The 17,916-nt window shown below is 31.0% G+C and overlaps 2 protein-coding genes across 2 annotated transcripts; one reads left to right on the top strand and one right to left on the bottom strand.

Annotated features, from left to right (window-relative positions):
* Window positions 1-1,298: 1,298 nt before the first annotated feature.
* Window positions 1,299-5,366, top strand: LOC103487083 (serine/threonine-protein kinase STY13). Its single transcript, XM_008445290.3, has 6 exons — window positions 1,299-1,969; window positions 2,837-2,958; window positions 3,338-3,534; window positions 3,674-3,848; window positions 4,487-4,621; window positions 4,782-5,366. The coding sequence occupies exons 1-6, from the start codon at window positions 1,651-1,653 to the stop codon at window positions 4,986-4,988; spliced, it is 1,155 nt and encodes a 384-aa protein (XP_008443512.2). The 5' UTR covers window positions 1,299-1,650; the 3' UTR covers window positions 4,989-5,366.
* Window positions 5,367-6,285: 919 nt separating this feature from the next.
* LOC103487082 (peptidyl-prolyl cis-trans isomerase CYP38, chloroplastic) lies at window positions 6,286-10,345 on the bottom strand. Its single transcript, XM_008445289.3, has 7 exons — window positions 10,013-10,345; window positions 9,040-9,333; window positions 8,660-8,859; window positions 7,504-7,739; window positions 7,150-7,292; window positions 6,846-6,917; window positions 6,286-6,771 (listed from the first exon to the last, which is right to left on the bottom strand). Exons 1-7 carry the CDS (start codon window positions 10,181-10,183, stop codon window positions 6,544-6,546), a joined length of 1,344 nt encoding a protein of 447 aa, XP_008443511.1. The 5' UTR covers window positions 10,184-10,345; the 3' UTR covers window positions 6,286-6,543.
* Between the last annotated feature and the right edge of the window lie 7,571 nt (window positions 10,346-17,916).

The following is a 17,916-nucleotide window of genomic DNA, read 5'->3' on the forward strand; positions in this document are numbered from 1 at the left end:
CTTTGTAATTACATTAATAAATTGGTTCCTTTTCATTTTTGGAATAAATGTTAAAATGACCATTATAGTCTTTATACATGATTTATCAGTCCATGCCCTTTTGGAGGTGAATTTGACAAACTTTTTAAAGAATCGTAAATGTAACAAAATTTATAAGTGATAAAGTCTAATAATGTTGATAAACTTCAATTAATATTATAGTCTAACTTATAATAAACTCTAAGAATTGTAATTACAATTTGTTTAATTATGTTTTATCTACTAATACTTTTGACTTGATTGTTATATTTGCTATATTTTTTAAGTTAATTTTTATCTAACTTGGTAAAATAATAATATTAATTTTAATTTCGTCTTCAAAATTTATAGCCAACAGTAACTTGTAATTTGAGATATGAACCCTTTTTCTTGAGATTGGAGGTTAAAGTTCTTGTATTCTTGTTGTACTAATGGATGAATTTCCTTGCATCACTTTGAAAGGTGAAGAATTTTATACGTCTGTGAAATTTATTAGCTTAAAACATGCTCTAAAGAATAGGAATCAAAGTTATAATTTAAGCAATGCGATCTCTTTTTTTAAAAATATTGAATAAAAATTTTAAAGAAAAATTATTATAAATGATATAACTGTCTAAATATTTGTAAAATAAAACAAGATTTTAAATTAAGTTTATATATTTTTTATCATTAATAGAATTAAAAATTTTGTTATATTTTATAAATATCTAGATCTATTTTGTTATATTCGAGAATGCTTTAAACTAAAATTTAACAATAACAAAGTAATATAATGATTTTTTTTTTCCTCGAATCATTCATGATATAATAATTTCACTGGAGTTTAAAAGAAGAATTGTTCAGAAAAAAGACAATTAATAATTTTTTTTGATAACTTAACCTATAATTAATTTATAATTTAGAACCAGAGTAACAAAGACTGAGGAGATTAAAAAAATCAAAGATATCTACAACTCATTCTCGTACACAAACCCAAAATTAAAACAAGTCAAACCCATCTTTAAGTATTATTAATTATATATTTTCTCCTACCCTCGAAAATCAACCCTAAACCCTAAATTAAAAATAATAACAAATGTACAAAATTCCATAACTTCCATCTTAACTGTTTTCGCATGTGCAGGTACCCTCCTAGAAAACAGAGCTTCAAAAACTAAATGAAATAAAAAAACCCATAACAAAAGACAGTCAAACAAAAAGGCCACTAACATTTGACCATAAACTTTCCCCAAAAGGAATTCAACACAACAGCAATAGAAACGAAAAACACAAGAAAAAAAGAATTGTGTGCGAGTGTATAAAAGCAAGCAAGAGCGTTTGTGAGGGCAAAGAAGAAACCGATGTGGGTTTCATAATCCATGTGCCCACATGGATGATGGAGAAAGGAAACACAGAGTAGAAACCAATCACACTCTTCTCTCTTTCTCTCTTTCTCTCTCTCTCTCTACTTCTACTTTTCTTGTGCTCACTATTATTATTAATTTTCTCTTTCTCTTTTCATCTCTTTCTTAATTGAATCTACAAATCCATAGACACACGAACAAACCCATTATTCAACTGACTCAGAAGAGGAACCATTGTTTCTGTGTCTTTGAATTTCTGTTGTTGGTTTGTTGAAATTGGTGGGAAATTATGAAAGAAAAGAGTGAAAGTGGAGGTGGGTATGTGAGAGCAGATCAAATAGATCTGAAGAGCTTAGATGAGCAGTTACAGAGACATTTGAGCAAAGCATGGACTATGGAGAAGAACAAGAGGAGGGAAGATGAGGAAGGTGTCGGCATCGGCGGCGGTGGCGGTGGTGGCGGAGGAGGAGGTGTTGGCGGTGGAAGACCGGCAATCACTAGACAGGAGTGGGAGATTGACCCTTCTAAACTCATCATCAAAGCTGTCATAGCTCGTGGCACATTTGGAACTGTTCATCGTGGAGTTTATGATGGTCAAGATGTTGCTGGTACGAGATTTTTCCTTCTAATTTGTTGTTGAAGAAATGGAATGCACCCCATTTTTCCAAATGGCTAGTTGTTGATTCTGAGAAAATTTGTTTATTAATGCATGGTTAAAGAACACTCGATCAGTTCTGTTTTCTTTGGGTTTTTGTTGCATTTATCATTGGGGGTTCTTAATTCTCTTCATATGGTATTCTGCGGAACACCTAGATTTTGAATTTAACATCAGATAAGGTCATCAGTATTTTGTTTTTTTCAATTCTTGTTGAAGTTTGTTCATAAATGAAATGGGGTTTTGAGTTTTTACTCCTTGAGGATAGATTTGCCTTGAACCTGTTTGAGATTATGACAAAATGAGAATAAACTCTTTTCTGCTACATTAATATTTTTGCTCAACTAGAGAAAAAGAGAGAGTATTAGTAGATGGAAAATGATATTGTTTGGAATTGAATAGAAGTAGCAGAGTTTTGTTTGGCTTTCTTTCTTTCTTTCTTTCTTTTTTTCCTTTTTTGGAGCTATGGCCTCTTTGTAGATATTATCCTCAACAGAACCGTGATTCACGAGATTGGCTTGAGCAGACAGTAACTATCACAGTGTTCCTTTTTTGGAACTTTTGTGCGTCTCCATTAATTGTTGATATGCACCCCTTTTGAAGACACAGTTGCACATGAAATTGAAAATGGAAGCAACCAAAAGGAGTTAATTAAAAATGGGGATTTTTTTTGCTACTAGTCTACTAGTTTAGGTTTTGATTTTATTGGGATATCTTGCCTTATTCGTGATGAGTTTTGGGGGATTTTTTTAATTATTCATTAAAGTCTATTTTGACTAGCTTTCTCTAAGAGATTAAATGTTAATTAATTTTTCCCCAGTTAAACTTCTTGACTGGGGAGAAGAGGGTCATAGGTCAGAGGCAGAAATTGCGTCGCTTAGAGCGGCTTTTACGCAAGAAGTTGCTGTTTGGCACAAGCTTGACCATCCTAATGTTACAAAGGTAAACTTTTATGGTATGCTTCATGACTCGACATTCAACATGACCTAATCCAAAGTTTATCTATAATTTTATATGCATGAAGGTTACATTACCTCTTTTTTTGGTTATTTATGAATAAACTGATCTAGCTTGAGAAAGCTCGTAACTAAGAATGCTTCCTTGTGAGCTTAATTAATAATGCCAGGAGTGTATACATCTAGCATCAAGTTTTTAACAAAGGCACTTAAAATTGGCGATGAAATAAGCAACCAGCTTAATTGATTGCTGATATGAAGTAATTGTTCTATTGGTGTTTGACGTTCAAATTTATCATATTTTGAGGATCCTGTTTTTATGTAGGTTTAAAAAAGTACTAATGGTTTTCCATTAACTTTTGCAGTTTATAGGAGCAACAATAGGCTCCTCAGATCTACACATACAAACAGAAAATGGCCAAATTGGCATGCCCAGCAATATTTGTTGTGTCGTTGTCGAATATTGTCCTGGAGGTGCTCTGAAATCCTACCTCATAAAGAACAGAAGGAAAAAGCTGGCTTTCAAAGTAGTCGTCCAGCTAGCATTAGACCTTGCAAGAGGGTTAATTCAAATACTGAATCTCTAGTATTTTTTTTCCATTTCCCCACAAAATTCTGAATTCTTCAACTTCTTGGAAATTTGCATTCTTTTTGTACATTAGAATCGTGCTTTTAAACTCAAGGGGAGCTACCATTTGTAGGTTGAGCTATCTTCATTCACAGAAGATTGTTCATAGAGATGTCAAAACAGAAAATATGCTTCTGGACAAAATGAGAACGGTAAAAATTGCAGACTTTGGCGTTGCTCGTGTTGAAGCCTCAAATCCCAATGATATGACTGGTGAGACCGGAACACTTGGGTATATGGCTCCGGAGGTATATGCTTGAATAGCCTGGAAATAAATCATGCAATGAACTCCAACTTCTCTTCTCCTTTGGCTTGTATGCTTTATTGAATCTTGATGTTCTCCTCATCCTCCGCTATTCTATTATCTTAAATCTTGAATGATTTATAACCATCATATCTTATTCATACTCTAAAATCTATGCTATTGGTGAAAATTAAAAACTAACTTTAACTAGCAGCAACCAATGGTGCGATGACTGCTTACTTCTTAAAATAGGTGCTGAAGTTTGATCTTGATGCAAAAATCAGTTTTTAGTAGGGAAACACTCACCATTGTAAAATTTGAGATGGGTAAGTAACTTTGTGATGTGCATGGAATTCAACGAGCAACTTTCATAGCACTGAAACTTATCATACCTCATACAAGTTTATATTATTTCAATATGTTCCTGTTTCTTGAGAGCTAGATGAAAATCATAACTGAAAGATAAAGGAATAAAATATGAGCATTGATTGATTTCAATTTTGGTGTGGTAGGTAAAACTTTAGTCTTTCTTCATTGTGGCTGCACTGTTCAGTTTGCTTACTTATAGCTAATATTAAGCTATCGGCCCTTTGGTTCTATGAGACTTCAGATCTGACTTTGGGATGACTTCAAACTTGGTAGGTTCTCAATGGCAATCCATATAACAGGAAATGTGATGTCTACAGCTTCGGCATCTGTTTATGGGAGATATACTGCTGCGATATGCCGTATCCCGACCTTAGCTTCTCAGAAGTTACATCAGCTGTTGTCCGACAGGTAGGTCAAAAGAATACATCACATTTCTTTAGCCATTTGAAATTGTGAATGAACTTTGTCCAGTACATAGTAATACCAATAATATCTAATATGCTTGAATAGACAATGCACCTAACTTTAATACAAGCTAAAGATGAAATCTCAATTTCTCTGACTGCAGAATCTGAGGCCAGAGATTCCTCGGTGTTGCCCCAGCTCGCTTGCAAATGTAATGAAGCGATGCTGGGATGCTAACCCGGACAAGCGTCCAGAGATGGATGAGGTTGTAACCATGTTGGAAGCAATCGATACATCGAAGGGCGGAGGTATGATCCCCCTCGATCAGTCACAAGGCTGTTTTTGCTTCCGTAGGTACCGGGGGCCTTGAACATGATTGCTTCTTCATCGAGCAAAGATGACGACAGCAATGACAATGCAATATCGAAGATATTCAAATTGTAATTTGTCCAATTGAAAAGGAATTGGAACTTGAGAGTCAAGGGATAAGTAGAGTGAAGGTTTATAGGCTTTAAGAGGAGCTATGCAATATCTGTGTTTGTAGTGTGGATTTTGTAAAAGCTTTTCTTTCTTTGTAGCAATTCCTTCCCTCCCCTTGTGAAGAAAAAAAAAAAAGAGAGAGTAAGTTTTCCTTGAAAGATAAGCTTTAATGTTCTTCTGTTAACTTGGATTGAACATTTACAAAGCTCCATTAATAAATATTTGGGCAATGCCGTGGCTTACCTTTAAAGGGGAAGTCTTGGAATCATATTTGCGTAGTTTTTTAGTGCCAAACAAATGGAATCTCACAATTTTATTTCTTTGAATTTTTAAATTGACCAAATCATCTAAATGGGTATCAAAATATGTATTAAAAATTAAACTGGTTGGTTGATATATCTCAATCCAATTGATACAATGACCAAAATCAACCAAAATAATCAAAACTAAGCTAAATAAATTTGCAATATTTTTAAAAAATATATTTCATAACACCAAACTTGCTCACGTAACATTGTTTGGATTAAATAACCCAACGAATTTTTAAAAAAAGATATCTAATTACAATATGAACAGTTCACAATGATCTAATCTCAATCATGGATCTATAACCTTTTTGCATGTGGCTAGCACTTTCATAAACTCCGGTGTATAATACGTCCTTAAATTTAAATTTTTCTTCGAGAGATCCCTAACCAATTCATATAAAATTGAAGCTTAGTATTTTATTAGATACAAATTTCAATCTTTAAGTCTAAGGAATTCATTAATGTTACTTATTAAACATAGATTGATTGAAAGTTTAGAAACGTGATGGATAAATTTTAAATTTGAATGACTTATCAAACACAAATATAGAAAATGAAGGATGAATGTTATTTCAGACTTATTTAAATAAAATGATAAAATTAAAGAATTTAAAGTCTCATTATAAAAGAAAATTATTATAAATGGAATAACGGTTAAAATGTTTTAAAAAAATATACACTAACAGAATTTCTATTAGTCATCTATAGATATTTTGCTATCAAAGTCTATCGATATATCGTTGATAGAAGATAAAAGTTTTCTATATTTTGTAATGTTTGATTCATTTTGCTATATTTGAAAATACTCATATAGAAAAAGTATTATTGAAAAGCTAAAATTTAAAACCTATGGCAAAAAAGAGGAGCAAGACTAATTCATAAATGAAATGACTTGATTTTGGGATAAAAAGCGACTTAAAAAGCCAAGATTGAGGGCTTAATACAGACAATGAAAGTCACTCAAATGGGTTAAATCAAATATCAAAGAATCCATAAACTCAAAAAAGAAAAAGAAAAAGAAAAAAAAAGAGAGAAGAAATGAAGTAAGACTAAGAACCACATAAGGCTGCATTCCTCACCAATGAATTGATTCATAAGGCAACTCAGTATTGCTATTACTTGATTTAAAAAACTTTCTCAACCAGCAATCTTATAGCTTGGATTCACCAAGTTATCCAGGCCAGAGACTACTTGCATCGACTCTATAACGTCTCCAACCTTGAGATCAGCCAAAAAGTCCTCATTTTCAGTTACATAACCGAACACCGCGTATCGACCATCTAATATGTTAGCATTACTAGGAGTAAGTTCACTTTCTTTCAGCAGCCAAAACACCTGACTAGATGCTGAATTGTTATCAAATTCCTGCATGGAAAATAACGAACATGAAATTGGCTGTCTATATTTTGGAGAAAAAGTGAGAAAGAGAGCATTATTACCTCTCTAGCCATGGCCATTGTTCCAAATGCATTGAAGGGAAGTTTTGTTTGAGCCTTGTAAAGACCAAGCTCCTGTTTGGAACAAATGATAAAAACTGATACATAAAACTGGAGTACAGAATCAAACTTCAATACGACGAAGTTATTTTTGGGGCCATGTGCAGATAAAGTATGGCTTTAAGTATAATTATTATAAAAGAAATTTGGTGATACCTAATAAATATAGGCTTAACTGTTTGCAATTTGCATAAGCATGAATATATTAGTCAGTGTGCAAGTTTGTTGAAAGGAAAAGAGGCCTCACTTCCAATGTTTCTCCATAGAAAGGCGCTTTCTCCCCTTCAACCATGATTTCTAATGGTATAGTTCGTGTTTTCTCGGTACTTGGATCGATGAAACCCTCTGCAGGACCTTCTGGATCACCAGTCTGAACAACAAAACCATCCGCTGCAATAACGAGAAAATTATCTTAACCTTGTTGAGAGAGTCATATTATGATATCAAGAATTAAAATGGCAGCTGCAACAATCAAAACTCAGCCCAGTTGAACATTTTCAGCAGATATATAATCACTCTTTGTAAAAACGATTATTACAACAAAGAAATCCCATCAGAATAATCATACTCATTAAGCAAAATTAGCCCTCCTTGTATATACCTCTCTGGATTTCCATGCCGTCGTAGAAGTGTCTTTCAACCAAGTCGACAAAATTCCCAGCACTTACTGGTGCATTATAGCCATCTAAAACTATATGGAAAACACACTCGTCTATGTTCGGGTTGTCCTTCACTTTGACCTTCATATCCACAGCTGCTCTCCCTTTCAATAGGGGCATATTTTTGTATTCCTCGGGCACTTCGTATGGGAAGCCATCGACCATATCCTCTTCAACACTGCAGAAACCGAATGCCCCAGGAAGATCTCAGCTGCAGTCAATGACAAGGGTATGTATGAGATTATAATTTAACGACGACTATCTTTTATCAGCCTTCTAACCTAATTTTCACATATAAAACTGGTGTGTTGCTCTCAATTGTTAGACTTCTGAAAGAGGATAGGATAACATAAATGTGGATCTTCTCTTTTAGAGGAAATGGAGATACATAGTCATAATGGATCAAGAGGCGTTCTTAAAGGCACTCTGAGTTGAGATGAAGAACCCGCTAATATGAGTATAGCTCAATTGGTTTAGGCATATAACCTTGACTAAAAGTTCAATGCAGATCCTCCCAACCCAACAAGATATAAAAGTCAAAGAGAGAGATGGAGAACCAGCGACGGAGATTGTTGGGAATCAAGAAATAGTTCTCAAAAGGTTTACTAACACAACATCTGTCCCTTGTTTCTTTCATCTAACTAGTTGGATGGTCTTTTTTGTATTTCCTTAATTAAGATTGGACTCCAAATAGGCATTCATTTTTTTTTAATGTTAGGTAAAATTCAATAATTCTTATGCACTGTGGAGCTAGACAGTAACGTTGAAGAGAAATAGTTGACCACGTAAAGAAACACCAGCTATCTTTGAAGGCTAAACTCAGTATTTTTTCCTTTCATTTTTAAGTCAAATCTATGAGTTTACACTTCTTTAGTTTCAGCTATCAATTTTGTGCAAGATTTGTTTGTGACACCAATACAACCTCGGGTTATTCCAATACATGAAAAACACAATATCCTACTTAATATAATCTGGTATTGCTTTCTTTTGAATGAAAACTTTGTTCAACATCATTCATCTCATGTGTGCTCCAGAAAAAGTAATGAGATGCAATCATCAGCATGATGAATATAATGTAGTAAAGGCCATAAAATTCACCTGCCAACATAATTAAGAAGCTCCTTTTGTTTTGGTGCAACTGCATCTCTATCTCTGTCTTCCACAATCTGTTGGAGCTCATCTAGTCCAACTTCCAGTTTACCAAGAACTTCGACTCCATGTTCCTTCTTCGATTCTGCCAACCCAGATATGATCAAATTCTTCCCCTGCTTGAGCGTCCGGGATGCCTGCCTCACATTCTACAGAGCAAGAAAAAACATATCTAAGCGGTAACAGATTTGTTTCTCAGACAGAAAACCAGAAACAAAATCATGGTCAAATGAACCAAAAGAAAAACTACTTAGTACCTAAAATTCCCTTCATAAAAAAAAATTACTACTAGGGAGTTGGGAGGAGAAAATCAAAATCATATAACTTACTCTCTCCACAGAATCAAGTGCCTTGACTCCAGCAATTTTAAGACTTTCAGAAATGTCTTCTAGTGGTTTTTGAACTTCCCTAATGGCTTTATTATCAATAGGCAAAGCATATCTCAACAAAGCTCCAGGATCCTTTATTGGTGGACCGGATATCAACACTGACAACTCCGGAATCACTGGACCAGCAACCGCATATGCATCTGCAGAGGGGCCTATACCTGGAACCCCTGTGATTAAACTAAACGCCAAAGCCGAGGAAATTGCAAACTCCTTCAAGCAAAATGGCCTGCCTTTCTGATAAACAAAATTTAAACTCATTCAATCCATTTGTCGTTTATTTATTTCTTTTCACAAGTCAAATTCCATATTTAGTCATCAAACTTCATTTCACTGTGTTTATTAATTTCTAAACTTTGAAATGTTTAAATTAAGTGATCCAATGCAGAATTTAGTTCTCATCATCAAGGTCATTCATTAAACGATGATGCAAACTGCTATCTGGAAAAATACAGGCTAATTTGCGCAGTATGATGGCTAAGTCAGTAGAGAAGTAGATGAGTTGGGTAAAATAAAGTGGTATGAATATTGGTGTACCACCATGCCTTCACTAGTACCACTTTATTTCATCCAACTAGAAAGAAACTTAGAAGCAAGGACATTATAGAATCAAAATTTAAAGTCTAAGAATGTAGTTGAAATCTTCCGAAGTTTGGAGATTAAAATGACACCATCATCAAAGTTGAGCAACAACATTTATAATACAACCAAATTCATATGACTTGAAGCAAAATTCTTCCTAGAGAACTTCTTCAATTTTGCAACAGAATATCCTCAAAAGAAAAATCCCAATTAAGCAAAAACATCAATACGAAAGTAAACTTTCCAAGTTAAATTCACACAGGGTTCCACAAGCTTCAACATTGGTACGAGCAAAATTAGATGTTAAAAGAAAAATTGAAGATCCAAATCTTACCTTGACATTCTGAAGCCTACATTTGATTCGACTGAAGGAGGAGCATCTGGGCCCAAATGGGTTGGAGCAAGCGCCATTCCAGAGCTTGGAGGAACGATAATGGGAAGTGGGTATTGAGGATTTGGAGGTAGTAAGAGAGGAACAAAACTTGCAGGAGAAAATGGCCGCCATTAAAGTTAGCTTAAACAGTGTAAATTCGAACACCCAAATAACATGAAGGAGAATATGAAAATGGTAGTAGAGATGGAGAAAGGACAGGGGAAGAAGAAGAAGATGGAGATAAGGTTTTTGATTGTGTTTGGTTTATTGTTCACAAATAGTATTGTATGTTTGGTTTGAGTGGGGTCTTCTCTTCCCTCTCTCTCCATATATGGATAAGATTCACCACAAAATACTCAATTTCACGAAGCACCCTTCTTAAAATTTGGTAAGGGTTTGGTCTTGAATTTTTCAAACTTCTTGGAGCTTTGAAATGCAAAAAGGCATTAGAATCAAAACTTTGATGTTAAGTTAAAAAGATAAAATTTTAGTTATCTTAGACTCCTCAAACTATTGATAATGGGTTCTTTATTTAAAAACTTTACGATAAAAAGTCATGTCAGTTACTATTGAGTTAAATTATAACCGATAATTAGTTTGAATTATTGAAATTTATCGATTAATATATGATTAAAACTATAAATTGGACATGCAAACTTTTACGAAATGGAGATATATAAATTTCCATCGATTCTTAAATAAAAAATTTAAGTCGTTTTTAAATATAATGAAATAAGTCATTTTATTTATAAATATAACAACATATCTCTAACTTTTATTTCCCACATTTTACTATATTTATAAATATTTTCAATTTAGTTTGTTTGTTAGTTCAAACATTTTTAAGAAAACGTTATCCTCAATTGAATACACAGTTCTTTTATTACATCAAATATGTTAATCCCAATTATTACACCTAAGCCCAGGAGTAGTCGAAGGTTTTATCTTGAGACGAACCATTGATTCAAATTAGAAAACAATATCCAACCTAATGAGTCCTACTCACATGGTCTCCTCAATATTGAGTACAATAGTGATGAATACAATTAAAAAAGGAAAATATTTGAATCCAACGCCATAAGCCTAACTAGTTATTAGTAAATCTTACAAGTTCAATCCAAATATGCTTAACATACGACTAGCACTTAAGTAGGACTATATTATACTTTCAAATTGTTAATCTTAGAAATAATAGATGTTAAACCAAAACTGTCATTATATGATTTGCAATTAATTATATTATGTTTCTTACTTGACGTGTTATTTGACAAAAAACAGTTACAATAGAAATATGGAATCTTGGATTATTATTAATAACTGACTCACAACTTTGATATTTTAGTATTGATATGAATATTAACTACAATAGAAATTAACATTTTCATATTGTTACAAAAGGTTAATAATGTCACTTTTTATTGTCAAGTATATCTCTAACCATGACAATTTTAACTTCAGAAAAAAGGTTATATATCTATTCACTGTCGCATTAGGATACTTTTACATCTTCAATTAAATATAAATACAATTCAGTATAATATGCTAACCATGTAAAAAAATGCTTATAATGAGATAGAAATGTTATTCTTTTAAAATTCCATCATTATTCATATATATATATGTTCACACATAATTAGAAAACTAATAATATTCATTTCTTTTTCGGTTGCAAACATAAAGAACTTTCACACACATATATATATTTATATAAAATGATAAAGTTGATAGCATGTTTATATTATTCATCAATATTTGTTAATCGTTGCTCTGAATCAATATTGTTTGAGAACTGATGAAATGAAAATGTTTTTTTTTTATCATACTATCTCATTCAAGTACACCACTATAAGTATATTACCACTTAAATTTTTATCATATTATGTTTAATTTTTTTTCATACTCCAAGTTTCATTATGGTTAGATCTACCTAGGGGTATTTGGGGTAAGAATATTATCTAGATAGGATTTAAGGTTTAAAATTGATATTGAATATCTGTTTTTCTTGATCAAAAAACCAATATTGTACATCGTGCCAATGAAATTCAACATACATTAAAGATTTAATTTCTTGTAGTGCAAGTTTCTAATAACCACATTTTGCTACAATATTTACTATTGATTAAATATTCACTCATTTATTTTTTAAACTATATAATAATCTATACTAAAATACAAACTATAATAATCTATAGCAAAACACAAACTATCATAATTTACCAACTTCTTATCCCATACGTTTAAAACAATTTGTAATTTTACATTTTAAAACTAAGGCGTTATATATATTTTCCGATTTACCACAATATATATAAACACATTAAATTGCAAGAATTGTGTTTATATCACATTATATTGCAGGATTTAATATCAAAGGACAATCATCTTTATATCTTTTCCAACTTAACCTTTATTCACGAAGCAAAAGAGTTCATAGCAAGAGTTGACAAATTTGAATGGGGAGAAACAAGGTTGGAAGATGTATAAACCAACAATACAACCCTCGGATTCTTTCAAAGATTTGGAATCAAAGTTCATATACAAAGAAACTTGTTACGAGTAAAGATTTTAGTGTCTCTTTATCCAAAAAAAAGAGTTGATTATATGTATGATCCCCAATACCAACTAGGCACAAAAATTGGATCACTTACTAGTTGATGGAATTGTTAAATTCAGTCCTTCCATTTTGATTCTCCCCCAAAAACTTTGGGACTACACAGTTGATTTGATTCACAAGTTTTTATTATTTTTCTTTGTCAAAATCATAATAGAAAAATATTACTTTTTTAGTTCCCAAATTTTGTGGATTTGTGTGTTTGGTTCGTATGTTTTAAAAGTTTATCTTTTTTATTCTTAGATTTATTTATAAGGATAGTTTCATTTGTTATTAGTTTTTGAAACTTAAATATTATACTCAATTATCATAATTAAATAATAATAAATGTAATTTTACCCTATTTAATTTTTCTTTTTACTATATGGGAAAGTAGTTCCAATTTTTTTCTGTTCACAACAATTTCTATAAAAATTAATAATTACATAGATTTGTCTAAAAAATGTGTTAAAAAGAAATGTGATGAGATTTTATGTAAAACATATATTTTTATATTTTTATTTTTCAGCTATAAATAAATAGAAAGATGCGAAAACAGAAACCCTAAATTGCAATCTTCTTCGTCGTCTTCCAATAAATCACAATGAAAAGTCGGAAAAGCCGACGAAGAAGCCAAAATCCACACCTTCCATCTCATATTATTGAACTTATTCTATCTAAAGTTTCCCTCTTCATTTTGGTTAATCTCAGGTCAGTTTGTAAAGCCTGGAACAATCTCATATTGACTGGTAAGTTGTTGGATCTAAATTCAAAGGCTAATTTATTTGCTCATATTTCTCCTCATCAAAAGCTTCATTGCATTGACTTTGATTCCAGAATTTTGAAACAAGGCAAGAAGAATTGTATTGTTGGTTCATTTACCTTCCATCGTCATTTCTCCACATTCAAAATGATCAATTCTTGTAATGGTCTCTTTTGTTTTGTCAACACCAAATTTATATCTCGGGAGCATGAAAAAATTCGCTTTAAATTGACACAACCTTTCTCTATCATATTGAGTCCAATGACGAATGAGTACGTGGAACTCCCACTTAATAATACTCGGAAGGAGTTTTACGCTGGTTACAGCTTCGGATTTGGTTATAGTCCTAACAAAAAACAATACAAAATAGTTAAACTTTCTTCCAGGAGGGGTTTATATGTAGCTGACATTTTTACAATTGGAACGTTTACACGTAGTAGTTATGGAAAATGGAGTAGGGTTCCAGCCTTGATACGGTTTTGCGTTTTAGGGAGCGGCGAAGGTGTTTACTTGAACGGTTCTCTTTATTGGAACGGATACCAGGGTAACTACAATGATATGAGAAATGGGGGTATGGTTGTTCTTTTACGTTTTGATGTAGAAGATGAGAAATTTGAAGTTGTTTCTTTTCCTCAATGTGTGGAAGATGAAGCTTTTCGTGGTTCTTCTAATATTTGGATCTTTAACAACACTCTATATCTGTCTTGTTTCGAGTTTAACACTAAGAGTGGTATTGGTAGATTTCATGTGTGGAAGCTCATGGAAGAAGATTATTCATGGGTTAAATTAGAACAAGAATTTGTTATTAGACAACCCATGCTTCATTATATAAGATACCGTGGTCCCGATGATTTACTTTTATCTTGTACTAGATATCATTTCCAACTCATCAAAGTTTTTGAAGATGAAAAGATGATGTTTCTTATTTCTCGAAGGGCTTTAATTTTGTACGACTCCAAAACTGAGCAGTTTGAGGCAGTCTACGATGAACTAAATCAAGATCAGGATGGAAAATTATGGATTCATGATATTGATTATTTGTTAAATTTTGATTCTCTCCCAAAGAGTTTGGGAGTAAATTAAATGCTTGATTTCATTTGTATTTACTTATTATTTCATTTGTATTTATTTATTTATAAAATCTTTTCTTTTTTTTGTTCCAACGTTTTGTTGTAGTTTTCCTTATAAATAAATTAATTAATTGTTGTCCCTAAAGCATCAAAATGACACTTTACTGCGAAGTAATATTATTTTATATATATATATTTTTATCTACTTTGTTTACATCTTTTTTTTTCTTCTTATTCCCAATTAAACTCCTCCCTTAGCTTATCTTCTTGTAGATTAATTAAATTCAAAAGTAGTATTAGATTTACTCGAGTTTATTTCAATTCTTCACCGAATATTGTTTGAAGTTTGTTTAGATTTTGTGCTTTTAATTTAATCTTTTCATTGTATGTAGGAGTTCTTGTTGTATTCTGTTATTCTCACCCTATCATAAATGAGTGCTTATATACACATTATTAATCAATAAAATTAGATTAAAATTCAATACCTTTGTTTTCAATAAAACTGTCATCTTACTTTTATTTTTTTTTAGTATAACTTCAAAATGTCAAATTAACTTAGGGTACATCTAGAAGCACTATATTTTCCTTTGATTGAATATAACAAAAATTGAAACGCCATTCTTTGCGAGGGATTGAGTTTAGGTGGAAATTTTAATTGAATAAGAAAGCAATACTTTCATTTACTTTTTATCTAAAAGTAATAAACATTATGTTCTTTAAAATAGCCCATCAAATTTAATATGATCGAGAACATCTTTATATAAAATAATTTCATTACTATTTGGTTTGTATTTTTGTCATTTAAATACAAAAATAGCATTCACGTATTTTCCTTCCCATTTTGTTTCTTCATATAATTCTTTATTTGTGTTGTTTTATTAGTAAAATGATACTAGTTATTAATTGTAATTAAATGCAACCGAATAGAATGTGAGCAGTTTTTATCCATTTATTTTTTTAAAAAACTACTTTAGAAATAGTTGTAATTTAAAATTGCAGTTTTTATCCATTTATTTGATGATGGTTTTATCGAAAACCAAATCGTCATACTTGATGATGGTTTAAGAATATCTATTGACTTATGAAAAGACAATGAATGATGTAGTATCTAACGTCTAGAAGCTATGCACTTTCAAATAAAAATTTTGGAAATGCATAATGTGTTCTCAAGATCAAATAAGAATTGGGTTGTCGTTAAGTATATTCTAAAATACTTTAGAATTTTAAAAGACTATGTGATCGTGTATAGTGATAAGGATCTGATCCTTATCGGATACACTAATTCTGATTTCGAAAAATGTTATAAAGTATACATTGAAATAAGTATTCACTATAAATGAAGGAGCAGTAGTGTGAAGAAACATAAAGTTAAAGTGTACTACTTTATTTAGGTAAATGTGCATTATAGTGACGTTGTAGTAACTCTAATACTTGTTGAGAAAATTCTTGGCTGTTTAATTTGTAAAGTCCTTCACGACTAAAGTGTTTGAAGGTCACCTAAATAGTTTCAATAAGACTCCCACTTGGGTGTATGCCCTATTTTATTGTACTCATATGATGAGTAATTCTCTCATGGTTAAATTCAACATTGTTTTCTCACACTAGGGGTTTTAGTTAAAATGGGAGTTTGTTAGAACTTAGGTCCAAAATTTTGTAGTTTGCAATTAAAATTTTATTATATTAAATAAAGTATTGAAGACTTATTAGTGAAAATAAAATACTATAATCTTGAATCCAATTAACTAAGGTACTGGGGCTACTTGAATTTTATGTAGAGACATAAAGGTGGATAAGTTCGAGTTTATATTCCAAACAATCTATAATGCATGAATAAGATTGGAAATCTTATTCTGAGAACACTATGGATGCAGCCCGCTCTGAATCATTCATATATAGACATGGGTGTGGGGCATCCTATGTAAATTTGTGAGATTTTTTTGTTAGGTAGATTTTTCTTCCGTTAAAGTTCAAATTTTGAAAGTTTTGAAATTTTTAATAAGCAATGGAATTTTATCTTCATGTTTGAATTTTATATTTTTTAATTTACTATCAAAGTTTTGAATACAGACTATTTGTGTTTTGAATTGATCCTAACAAAATTGATTATCAAATTTCTTTAATATATATATATATATATATATATATATATATATATATATATATATATATATTGTTTTTTTCTTTTAACTACGTTGTATTCGTGGATTTTTTTTTTGTTATATAGAGTTTTCTTCGATAATTAAATTTAAAGTTTAAATTGTGTAAGTTTTAGAAATATAATTTTATTTTCATCCTTGAATTTAAGATTTTTTTTTTTAATTTACTATCTATTTAAGAGAGATTTAAAGATATATAATTTTTTATGCTTAATAAAATCTTTTAGTCGGTTAAGATTTTGATTTTAGAATATTTTGTTTTCAAATTAATGAGTTGTGGGGTTACTTTTGTATTTTGATATTTTCTAATTAATTGGTTTTTATTGCCTAGGGATATTTTCGTACATAGATATTGGTAATTTGGTGCAGGGGTTTTTATTGGAGGAATGCCCTATAAGTTTTCTTTAACCATATCTTGTTTCTTGTAATTCTTATTGTGTTAATCATCATGGTTCGATCTAATAGTAAAAAAAAGACATAGTCACAATAATTAATTAAATGGTTGTGAGTTCAATCTATGGTGGCGATATAGCAAGAAATTAACTTTTTACAAATTTTCTTAATATCCAAATGTGTATGGTTCCGAGAGATTAGTCAATATGTACATAAATTACGTAAGTTTACTATAAAATGTTTGAAAAAAATTAGAAATTTAATTGTTAAATAAAATTAACTTTAAAGTGATCAAATAAAATCTTTAAGATACACAGCAAGAAACAAAAAGTTGTAATTATTAGAATAGCTTTTAAATATGAATATAGCATACACATGTATTATTTTAAAAAAATGCAAGATGCAATTTTTTTATTACAAATATTTTAAGAAAATGTTCTTAAACCGGAAGGTATCAAACATACCCATAAAACTTGAGTACTATAAGTTCTTGCAGGGTTCTTTCATTGGATAAATCATTTGGCAAAGTATGAAATATATGTCCTAAGCTGATTTAAGGTATTTATTCTCCTTTTTCCACGTAGAATTGCTAACAATAATAAAAGTTTAGTTACATACAAAATTAGACGAAGCGCTCCATGAAACATAGTGCCTGGTCAACTCTCTTTTAAATCGGGGCCTTCTCCTAAAACAAATCCTTTATATTGATTTCTTTCAAACTGTTGTTTTGATTGCATTAACCTTTTTTTAAATGATTTTTGTTTTTAGTATTCTATTTTCCAAAAGTATACGATATAGTTAATTTTTGACCATTTATTTATTTCTCTCTTTTTCAAATTACAATTTAAAAATTTTGGCTAGCTTGTTTTTCAAAATTTTCTTAAAAAATAAAC

This window comes from Cucumis melo, chromosome 4 (assembly GCF_025177605.1).
Source record: "Cucumis melo cultivar AY chromosome 4, USDA_Cmelo_AY_1.0, whole genome shotgun sequence".
In the NCBI taxonomy this organism is placed as follows: Eukaryota; Viridiplantae; Streptophyta; class Magnoliopsida; order Cucurbitales; family Cucurbitaceae; genus Cucumis; species Cucumis melo.